At 41.8% G+C, this 12479-nt stretch overlaps 1 protein-coding gene across 1 annotated transcript in view; it reads right to left on the bottom strand.

Annotated features, from left to right (window-relative positions):
- ANKRD52 (ankyrin repeat domain 52) overlaps positions 1-12479 on the bottom strand; it is a 73714-nt gene that overhangs the window by 33070 nt on the left and 28165 nt on the right. Inside the window, exons 6-9 of the mRNA XM_081319920.1 lie at positions 11258-11345; positions 7002-7144; positions 518-730; positions 320-398 (exon numbers count right to left, since the gene is read on the bottom strand). Coding sequence (XP_081176046.1) covers positions 320-398; positions 518-730; positions 7002-7144; positions 11258-11345 — 523 coding nt within the window. The remainder of the gene's footprint in view (positions 1-319; positions 399-517; positions 731-7001; positions 7145-11257; positions 11346-12479) is intronic.

A 12479-nucleotide genomic window follows, 5' to 3' on the forward strand; every position in this document is an offset into this window, starting at 1 on the left:
GACCCACTGTTCAGTGTAAGAATAAACGTTTAATAACTTTAGATATGTGTTCCCTTATGTCTAACTTTCAGAACAATAAAGGGAAATTAATTTGGGGGGGATCAGAGCTGTTGTAATTCAAAATGACAAAAAAAATACTGAAAGTAAGAGATATAAATAAGTTCGAATACCTTCAGGGACTGGCAACTTTTTTAGGACAAGAGTGTCAACAAATAACTGAAATACATGATCTGGCAGTCTTGTAAGATCTCAGCCTGAGAAAACAATGCTGTAAACTATTAAGAGTGGTTTCCTTAACTGGAAATAGCTGACAACTTACCATTTTGTATGAGAATCTGAGAGCGTGTAAACCGTCCATGAATGGCAGCCATGTGCAAAGGACTCTTCCCTTCTTTACTCTGCAAACATCAAAGCTAGTCAGCCTATTTGCTTTTAATCCTATCCCACTGTCCTCAGAAAGCTTAAGTCATGTTCACTTTCCCCGTGGCTCTATGGCATGCAGCCCAGGTAGTCGTACCTGAAAGTTCACATCGGCTCCATTATTGACAAGAAGTTCCAGGCACAGGGCTCCGTTGGTGGAGACGGCAGCAAAGTGCAGGGGGGTAAAGCCCTTTTCATTGGGCTGATTGACGTTGGCGCCATAGTTGACCAGTTCATTCGCCACGGCATCCTGGCCCATGTAACAGGCAATGTGAAGTGCAGTGTTGCCAAAGGAATTTGGTTCATCGATCTGTAAGAAAACACAGGAAGGTGACATTTGAATATGCTGACATTTTGTGTTGTGCACAGGGTTTGGCCAAAAAGGGAAAAGTTCCTATGCTGTTGCTGTCTGACAGCCCAACCAGTTATACTCAAGCTCGGCTTCTCTCCAAGAAATGCTGTACTTCTTTACTTTACCATAGTCCTTGACTTACAACAGTTCATTTAGTGACCAAAGTTACAACCGCACTGAAAAAAAGTGATTTATGACCATTTCCACACTTATGACCGTTGAAGCGTCCCCTGGTCACGTGATCAAAATCCAGATGCTTGGGCAACTGACTCATATTTATGACGGTTGCAGTGTCCCGGGATCACGTGATCCCCTTTTGCAACCTTCTGACAAGCAAAGTCAATGGGGAAGCCAGGTTCAATAAATGTGTTACTAACCTAATAACTGCAGTGATTCACTTAACAACTGTGGCAAGAAGGGTCATAAAATGAGGCAAAACTCACTTAATAACTGTCTCGCTTAGCAACAAAAATTTGGGGCTTAATTGTGGTCTTAAGTCAAGTACTATCTGTACTTATTTAAGATACTTCTACCCTGCCTTTTAGGTTGCAATGTCTCAAAAGGCGGTCCACAGAACCAGAAATAGACGTACTGCATTCAACAACAAAAGAAATAATTAAAACAGACATCGCAGCAGCTAAACAAAGCCCCCCCCCCGAAAAAAAATCAAGCAGATATCTTAGTTAAGGATCAAGGTGGGATTCATATGTCCTTCCTACAGCCCTGCTGAGGAGAAAATCCAAAAGGTTTGAAAAGTTTCCAGTAGAACAACTCCATGCATCCCTATCCCAAATTATTCATGGACTTCTAGAGATTGAGGTTTACAATTTTATTATCCTATCCACTGGCCATACTGCCTGGGGATTTGGAGAACTGGATTTCAGCCATTTCAAAGGGACCCTTGTTCCCTACCCTAGTTCATTTTTAGTACTGATTACACTTCATACTCAAAAGAAAGCCCAATTCATTTCAGGCATTTACTCAAAGGAAAGACTATACAGAACTGAACACTGAAACCATCCACAACAGCCTTCTTGCAATAGTTTTCTGGAAATATAGATTATCAGGCCCCATAGTTTCTAGCCAAAAATAACTCTAATAATACATATTAGAGAAGAAATCAGGGGTGGGGTCTCTGCCTTTCTTACCAGGTGGAAGGATCTTCCAAATATGTTCTTCAGGTCACATGGCACAGGGACAATCGTTCCTCACTACAAAGTTAATTTAACTAAAGCAGTCTCTGCTTGATTTATAGCAAACAGCTTTAGCGTTTGAGGATGCCTGGATCAAATGAGGTAACTGACAAGGAAAGCAAAGCACAGCTGACATCTTGGTTCCAGTACCCATCTGCTATCATATTCACTCAACTTCAGGGGTGATACAGCATTTCCACTGAATGTAGTAAAATCTTTTATTTGGACGTTTCTCTGATCCATGGATTTTCGATTCAATCTGGGCTTTCACTTTGGGACAGCCTTTCTTGAGATGGCCTGCTTCTTATAGCTAGTCAGAAAGCTACCCCCGAGAGCAGAGTGGATGGTACCTGATGTGGCAGTTATTATTTATTTATTTACTTTTATTTATGTGCCGTTCCTCTGCTAAAGACTCTGCAAGAATGTAACCGATACCTGACGTGGTGCTACTTGTGTTGAATGTAATATAGTCCGTCCTAAATATGATTCACTCTCTGAAGAAGACGGGTGGCCCAGAAATGCGAAATATAATTAAATAAATATAAATGACTTGCTGGATTTCCTTCCACTTCAAGAATAATATGGTGGAATTATATTAATGGTGGAATTATATTAATGCATTTCCACTGCTCACTGAGGTCCAGGATTTGACAAGCTAGGAAGATTTGATTACAGTTCAGGTAGCTGAGTTACAAATTATACAAGCTTCATTAAGTTAGTGGCTTCAATATGTTCATGCCAGACAGTGCATGCCCTTTCCATTCTGCAGGTGAAGCCCCGATAAAAAAAAACAGGTGTATTCTGCCGTAAAGAACTAAAACTCCTTCAGGCACTTTGTGGTGGTGTTCTTAGCTGCGGCTACATCCTGGTCTTGAATATAGTTGTCCATGTCACCTTGTGACAGTACATAACCCATTAATGATAACTTTATTGTCACTTTGAATGTACACCAATTGGCATACATCAAAATGAAATTTCGTTGCATACAGCTCTCAAAGGGTCACCACCTCCGATATATACTCCTTGTTCGGGGCCCGCTCAAATTTCACATTGTCCATTTTAGTCTCTAGGGAGTGAACGATGGCAAACAGGACAGATGGAAATGGGGCTCCATGTGGATTAGCCCTCAAATTCGCTTGTATTCTGACAACCTCGCCTCCTTTCCTTTTTCTGATCCTGACTCTTCCACCTTTTCCTTAAAGAGGCCTTGCTTCTTTTCGCCCCTGGAGCACGCTGCTGCCGCCGCCACCAACTCCTCCAAAAGCCTCTCTCTCTTCCTCTGGGCCTGCAGACAGCCTCATCCAGTTCCTTCGCTCCATAAGCTCCAGGTCCTCTCCTCCTCTGCCTCCTCTGGAAACAGCCCTGATTTGCAATACAATCCATCACTGGGCCACGGTTTCAAAAACTACATATGCTTATCTTCTCCCAACCAGTAGCTGGCCAAATCTTTTCAAAGCTATCCAGAATATGGTCAAAAATTCTCTGTCCTGGAATTTTTTTACACTTTCACAGAAGTTGGCTTGAAGTGATAGACCGGTTGCATAACAAGGCATTCTGCTCTTCAACTACTCCATTTTTAACTGATGACTGCACCCATTTTCTTCTCTTTCCAGCTCCAATCTTTCCAATTATTCCTCCAGTTTCAATTTTAAAAAAAACACAAAACAATTCCTCCTCCTGCACTTCTACCTTATTGTCGGTTCCTATGGAATTCATTCTCTTTAACCAGAGCTGAGTTTCCAACTTCTTTAGTTCAAGTGGTACGCCAACTGGTTTGTAGAGCCCCAGCGGTGTGACTGGATTTGCTGCCCCAGCTTTAGGCACAGAAGTCTTGGAGTTCAATATATTTTGTCTTTGAGACATCTTCTATTGTTGGGATAGGCAAAGTTGTCTCTCTACTTCTCAAAAGCTTATAGGAAAGCTCTCCCTGTTAACACAAACTCAGCTATCCTGATGAACTCAAGATGACTAAGTTCCACAGGGTGGAAGGTAGAAAGCCCTCACATTTTCTCTCAGAAGCCCATGGTTAAAATCCCAGCCTTGCTTTCTTGCTTTGAAATAGCAGCTTGGCAGTCCTGCTGCACTCTTGCTGCCGCTTGGGTGGTAAAACTGGTCAGTCTCTCACACCCTATCCTACCTTTATGACAATTAAAAGGTCACAACGCAAAGTGAAATAATTTACATGGTACCGATTCCTGACCAGGTAGAATAAAGACATGGAGATTAGCAAGTTCAACCTTTCTTTCCCTCCTTTTGGAAAATAAGTTGATAAGATAAGGCTATCTTATCTTGGCAATAAGCCAACCATTTTTAAAAAAATATATATATAAAGTTATGACAAAAGAAAATAAATTACAGAACTGTCCGGATCATGATTTACAAGAAAATACAATGGTCCAGACAGAGCACGAGATGGCTCTGTTCAGCTACAAACTGAGGCCTCTTTATCCAAGCAAAGGCAAGAGATGTTTCGTAGCCTTCTTCTTTTTATTCTGATTACAAAGGGATCCTAAAGGGGAAAAAAATCTTCTTGAACATAGTCTGAAGAACGAATAGATGCTATTATCTTTAGTTCTCTAACTTATCTAAAGTAATAAAGAGAAATGGTTATTTATCACATAGAGATCAAGACTTAGCACACGGGTCGGCAACCCGCGGCTCCGGAGCCGCATGCGGCTCTTTGAGCCGTCTCCTGCGGCTCCCAGCCGCCCAGTGCGTGCGCACCTCTTCGAACGGGCAGTGGTGCGTGCACACCTCTCCAAATGGAGTGGCACCACCCGTTTGGAGATGTGCGTGCGCACCTCTCCGAATGGGCGGAGGTGCGCACGCACCTCCCAAAACCTTTGAAGAGGTGCGCGCGCACCTCCGCGCGAACGGGCAGCGGCGCCACTCTTTGGGAAAGCTGCCGCGGCACGTTTGCAGGCTCCCGAATGTGGCAGCTCTGCAAACGGGCTGCGGCAGCTTTTCCAACAAGCGGCGCCGCTGCCCATTCCGAGAGGTGCACGCGCACCTCTCCGAACGAGCGGAGGTGCGCGCGCACCTCGCCAAACCTTTGGAGAGGTGCGCGCGCACCTCCGCGCGAACAGGCAGTGGCGCCGCTCTTTGGGAAAGCTGTCGTGGCACGTTTGCAGGCTGCCGAAGGCGGTAGCTCTGCAAACGGGCCGTTGCCGTCGCGCAACCGGGAACCGGTTCCATCACACATAAAAAAATGGCAACTGTGCGTGTCCGTGCATGCGCAAGAAAAACCCATTTTGCGCATGCGCAAAACGTTTTTTTCGCATGCGCGTGCATGGACGCACGCACACGGCTCCCACTTTTTTTTATGTGTGATGGAACCGGTTCCCAGTGGCTCTTTTTCTTTTTCAGGTTGCCGACCCCTGACTTAGCGCAATTTCCTGGTTAGATATATTATCTATTTCTATGGAAATAATAGGCCCCTTAACTTCCTGGAATTCTCCAGTTTCTTGAGGATTCAAAAATAATAATTCAGAGGCTGTTAGGAACGGAAAAAAACCCTCTGTTTCCAGTTGTTGCCCAGTTTCCCCCTTGATTTTAAAAGAATCAAGTATTTTTTATCTTCATCAGAGGGAGGAACTGGGTAAAGACTCTGTATATAATCAAGAGCCATTAATGACTAATGGCTAATCCTGCAACCTACATTCTCAACAATGCCATTAAAAAACCTGTCTTAATCTTCTAGCTTCAGCTAATGTTTGGTGTCCTTGGTTTAGAATCAAGTAAAATCCAGGTTCTTAGGAAGTTCCACAAATCCATGAGGTCTTGCTTCAAAGTTATGTAATAGGATTATACTATAAAACTCCCTTGATTTGCATTACTGTATCTGGAAGGCTATAATAATATTTATAAAATCTGTATATTGCATCTTAAGATTAAAATATTTACTCTTGGCAGCTACTCTCAATTTTTAAACACTTCAGTCCTCAGGTAACAATGGCATTTGGGTCTGGAATTGCTTTTGCTGAGAGATGCAGTTGTAAAGCACAAAATCACATGACCATGTCACCTAGTGACAGAGTCTGGGTTGCAATAGTCAAGCAAGAAGCTCCTGTGACGGCAACTTCCATATTCCTGCCACCATAATAATAATAATAATAATAATAATAATAATAATAATAATAATAATAATAATAATAATAATAATAATAATAATAATAATAATAATAATAATAACAACTTCTGGAGGCAGGTTGTTCCACTGTCAGGAAGTTTCTCCTTAGTTCTAGGTTGCTTCTCTCCTTGACTAGTTTCCATCCGTTGCTTCTTGTCCCGCTTTCAGGTGCTTTGGAGAATAGCTTGGCTCCCTCTTCTTTGTGGCAGCCCCTGAGATATTGGAACACTGCTATCATGTCACCCCTCACCCTTCTCTTCGTTAAACTACACATACCCTATTCCAGCAACCGTTCCCTATATGTTTTAGCCTCCAGTCCCCCAATCATCTTTGTTGCTCTTCTCTGTACTCTTTCTAGAGTCTCGACATCTTTTTTACATCGTGGTGACCAAAACTGGATGCAGTATTCCAGGTGTGGCCTTACCAAGGCATTGTAAAGTGGTATTAGTACTTCACGTGATCTTGATTCTATCCCTCTGTTAATGCAGCCTAGCACTGTGTTGGCTTTTTGGCAGCTGCAGCACACTGCTGGCTCATATTTAAGTGATTCCTTATTGACTTTGTTCACGGAAGGCTAGCATGGAAGGCCAGAAATTGTGCTCACAGGACTACAGGGACAGTGTGACCATCAGAATTTCCAAGACACATCATAAATTCAGCAAGATGGCAAGTTTGAATGGCCACTGAGCGTGCTGTAGCAACCCAAGGACTAAGTGTTGTTTAAAACAAGCAGCATACAAAATTGATTTAGGGACTTAATACAAACACACATATGTACCATTACAGCAAACCTAATTTGCCAGAAATTATATATACGCACATCTTAAGGGAACAAGCCTGAAAAGAGGATAGGCACAGTACAGAGTAACCCAGCATCTACTAAAACCAGTACTGTCATCACACTTGCCTCAACTCCAAGCCTCAGCAGGTGTTTCACAACTTCAATCTGGCCGCTGGCTGCTGCTGTATGCAACAGTGTGTAACCCTTTTTGTCTTTGCACGTGATGTCAGCTCCACGGGCTACCAGTAGCTTCAAGACCTCCAAATGCCCTAGGGAAAAAACAGTGCAAAAGACTGAAACCATTCAAATGTTTTCATGCTATAGCAAATGGGTTTACAGTATTCTAGATAAGAAAAGAGTCTGAAAGGATTATTCAAATCTTATGAATAAATGAACGTATAATGACTTTGCAAGATTAGGGAAGCTTATTTTATCATGATAAGATTGTAGGTAAAAGGGATTTTTCCCATTCGTCTTACTATGTGGAGCATGATACAGAATGCAACAGAAGCAAATTCTGAATGTCAAGTACATTATTATAAAATTATTCAAGAAGGATAGAAGAGGAGAATATGAGTAGTGTGCAGGCTTGTAAATTCTCTTTCCCTCCTCAGTAAGATTCTGCTTTAACAGGAATTCCTGCTATCCTGTTAATGATGGTGCAACATTAAATGAGAGACAATAGTACTTGGGGTTAACACCTAATTAATTTCAATGGCAACAATAGGAATTCAAATTATTTAATTGGAGGAGGGAGACAGATTCCCCCCAAAGAGTAGCAACATGTTTTCCAGCAGCTCAATGCCTCTCCTTTTGACCAAAGCAAAAGTTTAAGCAGCATTAGCCTTTCTAGAAACAACATTACACTATGGTCAAACTTTAGCATCCTGCATTTAAGGTTGCAATTGCTGCCAAACACGCTTCAACAAAGTACTGAGTGAATGGTCTGAATACTTATGCCAATGTGATATTTCAGTTTTTTTCTTTAATCAATTTATAGACATTTCTAAAATTCTCTTTTCACTTTCACTGAGTATAGATTGAGGAAAAAAATGAATTTCAACAACTGTAGAATTAGGCTACAGCATAACAAAATTGACAAAAGTGGAGGGTCTGAATACTTTCTGAATGCACAGTAGTTTCTATTCGCAACTCAGAGTGGATTTCAATTTGTGACTATTTTTGTGTCTAACAGTAGGTACAGTATGTATGAGGAAATGATTATTAAGCTCATTGTTAACTTTCCACAAAGTCAGTAGAGCTACTCCCACTCAGACTGAGTAACTGGAAAATGTAGTTTTCCAAAGGCCAAGTGGATTAATTTAGCTTCAGTTGGCTGCATTCATTATGCAAATTAGATTATGTCTATTGCACAAAGTACACACATCTGTTAAAGTCTTCACTACTATTTTCTTGCTTTCTGACAATCAATTCCATCCAACCAAATACTGGTAGTTGAGTTCAAAAAGGTGTGTCATGATCAAAAGTTTGTAAGTGTAACATGTAAAAAGTATTCTGGTTTACTCTGAAAACTTTTGACCTGAAAACCTGCTCAAAACCCAGAAGCCATTGACATCCTCATATATGCAATACACGCACAGCTGAAAAGAATATCCTTGTTCAAAGAACATTTTTAAGAATCCACTTCATTGTGTGTACCCAGTTGAGTTTAAATCAGCTGAGTTTTAAAAATGCATCTTTCTACCAGCCCTCAAGCTGCATTGTTAATGCATTTTTAGTAACCAAAGCTGTGTACCAGATAACTAGACAATATGAATGTTTTGAATTAAGTTTTTAAAAGGTATCATATATGTAACAGATAGGGAGAACCATGGCATATTTTCTATTAGGGATGTCTCTATAGTCCTGGCTGTAATAAAGTAGTAAAATGATGTAGAAGTAAATAATGCAAAATTCTAGAAGAATGTCGTGGTGACAACATCAAGTAACACAAATTTCTGCAATACTTGACGGAAACTGTCCCTGGAAAAAGACACGAAGGTTTGTGATAGTATATTGGTAGTATTTCTACAGCACATAGCAGGGGTCCCCAACCCCCGGTCCGTGGACCAGTACCAGGCCACAGCATGCCAGCAACTGGTCCGCACAAACAAGCAAAGCCCCATCCATGGGATGCAGGCAGCACACAAAACCACGCCCCCTCCGGTCCGCAGAAAAACCTCTCTCCACAGAACCGGTCCCTGGTGCCCAAAAGGTTGGGGACCTCTGGCATATAGCATTTGCTATAGAGGTCACCTCTGGATGAGATGGGCGGCATACAAATCTAATAAATATCTTGCTAAACAGAGGTTGAATGCCACCTATTACTGCAGAGTGAAGTAATTCCACTATAATAGGAGATGGACAGATATTACACACTATTTCCCATGAACATGAAGCAATGGTCCCAAGAGGGAGACATGCTCATGAGGGAAAGGTCCTTTAATTTGGTGCCCCACTTTTAATTTGTATGAAACTCCATGAGATGTGGAGTTTGCTTCCGTGACAATAAGAAATTACAATATGAAAGACAGCTTTTGTTCCATGACATTTAAAAAAAATGCAACTTTTCCTGTCCCAAATTTTTGCTTTTCAGCTGAAATGTAAAAGAGATTACTGGGGAGTTAATGGATCCGAATAGCAGTTTAAAAGCTGCTAATGTTATTTTAAAGCCTCTGTGTATAATTAAATTCCATCTAACTGGAGGGGATTATGTAATTCATTACTGATTGCAGATGAATGTGGCAAGAGTAATGAAATCAACAGGCGATAGGAATTAAAAGATGGATATGGTAAGCAGCAGATCTAGTAACAGCAGTAACAGCTGTCCCTTACTTTAGTGTGACATTCTACACTTTGCTGCAGACAAAACAGATTCCTTTGAAGTAATTCTGTATCTGGTGCCAGATACAAAGTGGCAATCATTTACTTAATTAGGACTACAGTATTGTTCTGATAAGAGGAGGCACACTCACTGGGCTCCTGCCTATGTGGGCCACCCTGGTTTTGCCTTGGACCTATGCTCCTAGCAATGTATCTCCCATTAACTTTTCCTGGGAAGAGTTTTGCATACTACCAGCACATATGTGGGAGGAGGCTTGTGGCTTGTGGTTACTCCTGGGGGGTTCCAGAATCTTTGGTTCTCTTACACTAATACAACGGTCCCCAATCTTTCCGGCTCTGTGGACTGGTAGGGTGGTGGTGGTGGTGGCGGCAATGGCAGTGGTGGGGAGAGGGGATAGTTCTGTGCGAGCAGTGGGCAAGCTTGCTGACACACAAAGCTCCACTTCTGCAACTGGCGGGCACCATTGTGCAACTGGAGCTTGATGCGCAATTGTGTACCTGCCAGTAGCGCAAATGCAGCTTTGTGTATGAGCACACACGCCTATCGCTTGCGCAAATGGAGTTTTGTGCGCGTGCCTGCTGCTTGTGTGGCCCAATTCCCAATGGTCCACAGCCCAGGACCAGGCCACAGCCCAGGGGTTGGGGACCCCTGCACTACTGTTTATGGCATCTATGTGAAATCCCTGAGTGAAGTCATTTGTTAGTTTGAGTGAGGTATCATTAGTATGCATTAGATCAGGGGTTCCCAACCAGGGGTGCGAAACAATATTCCAGGGAGTGCGAAAAACTTGGGTTTTCAAAATTATAGTGTATATGCCGTTATTTCGAACTTTTGTAAGGGGTGCAAGAATATATCAGAGGCGTTCTATGGGTGCGGGGCATAGAAAAGGTTGGGAGCCACAGCATTAGATATAAGCATAGTGTAAGTCTTGACCTAAGGAGGTCTTGCTGGTCCAAAACCAACTTGTTCTCTGCCAGGTCCATTTCTGACTCTAGATGGAGTTGCACTGCCCCCAAAGGAACATAGCAGCAACTTGGGGATTCTTATGGACTCACAAGCCTTTCCCAGCTTCAGCTGGTGTGCTAGTTGTGGTCCTCCACATGAGGAGGATAGGTGAGTTAGGAGGTGGCATTTTTCTACCGGTGGCAAGTTCCTTTGAAACAGCATTACTCCTGAGATGCAGACAGCATCCATCCATTTAAGAAGGCTGTCAGGATGGAATCATTTCATAGAGATTTTGACATTACCATTATTTACAGATTCTTGAGTGGTTTCTGGATTTCATTAATGTTGTTAATTAACTGTTTGAAGTAAAGCAATATATAAAAATGTTAATAAACAAAATGGGAGAGGGGAAATAGCTCTATGCCAGCAGCAACTTACTACCTCTGGCTCACTTTTTTACTTGTTCTTTGTTCTTACTGGGCAAATATCCTTGGGTGTATGCTTTTATATATAGTTTCTCTGAAAGACCCGCATAGCAAATACATCAATCACAATAAAGGGGATGTGCAAAAAGGTGGGAGGGGGGACTTACCCAGAAAGGCTGCCCAATGTATTGGTTGTCTCTCCTTCTTGTCACATGTGCTCAGATTGGCCCCTCTATTTAAGAGCAAGTTTACCATCTAGAAAGAAAATAGATATTTTTTGTAAAAATTAAGTATTCTAAAAAAAACACAAGGCAACTGACATGGTACTTCCTGCCACCTCCCCCTGGGCATGCTACAGATCACTTTATATATGTAAATGCAGGACCTGTGCTCCAAAAGGAAATGGAACAATGAGATCCAGATATGGATAACCTGAAAGTTCATTCTTATTATATAACAAAAACTTGCCTGCAAATCAGATGTTACCTATTTGTATATTAAACTTTGCTATGGAAGACAAAATAGCCTATGGCTGTTGGATTATGTTATTATTCATATTAATTAATGAATCGTGCTTCGGTATGTTATTTGTATATTAGTTGTATTCTGATGTACATTCTGAAAAAACAAGTTCATATGCATCCTATGATTTCTTTCAAACTATGATAGGTTTGTGTTCTTTAAACAAAAAGGAAACTCAAATCCTCAAAGCACTGATTCTCCAATAGTCTCATATCTACTATCTTAAAAGTCAAGGACAGAAAAAATATTTTACTGCTAGAAGAGCAAAGACTTCTATTCAATTGTTACGGTATTCTAAAAGCCAAGGCTTCATTCACATCATATACAATATTTCCATGCAATAACCTGTCTTCATCTTTTCTTTCCTTCAAATCTACACCTATGCTGGACTGGTCCAAAGGGCTTTGCCTTAAGCAAAGCACCAATAAAGAAGAATATTTGTAGCTCAGTGTTGAAATGCAGGGTCTCTGAAGCTCTCTGAGCTTGGATGTTTTTGTGCAGACATTTCTTTACTCCTAGCACTGATGCTGTCACCTAGTTTGGGTAATGAAACGTCTGCAAGAAAACAACCAAGCTCAGAGAGCACCAAGGACCCCCTCATTACCTATAGTAGCTGGAAATTCTGTTATGTGAGTTTGAGTGTAACTGTGTGTTTATTTAGGGATGCAGTGGCTCAGTGGGTTAGGACGCTGAGCTTGTCGATCAGGTCGGCAGTTTGGCGGGTCGAATCCCGAGTGCCGCGTAGCAGAGTGAGCGCCTGTTACTTGTCCCAGCTTCTGCCAACCTAGCAGTTCGAAAGCACGTAAAAATGCAAGTAGAAAAATAGGGACCACTACGGTGGGAAGGTAGTGGAAGGTAAGGTCTTTA

Source organism: Vipera berus (genome assembly GCF_964194415.1).
Source record: "Vipera berus genome assembly, chromosome: 2".
Taxonomy (NCBI): Eukaryota; Metazoa; Chordata; class Lepidosauria; order Squamata; family Viperidae; genus Vipera; species Vipera berus.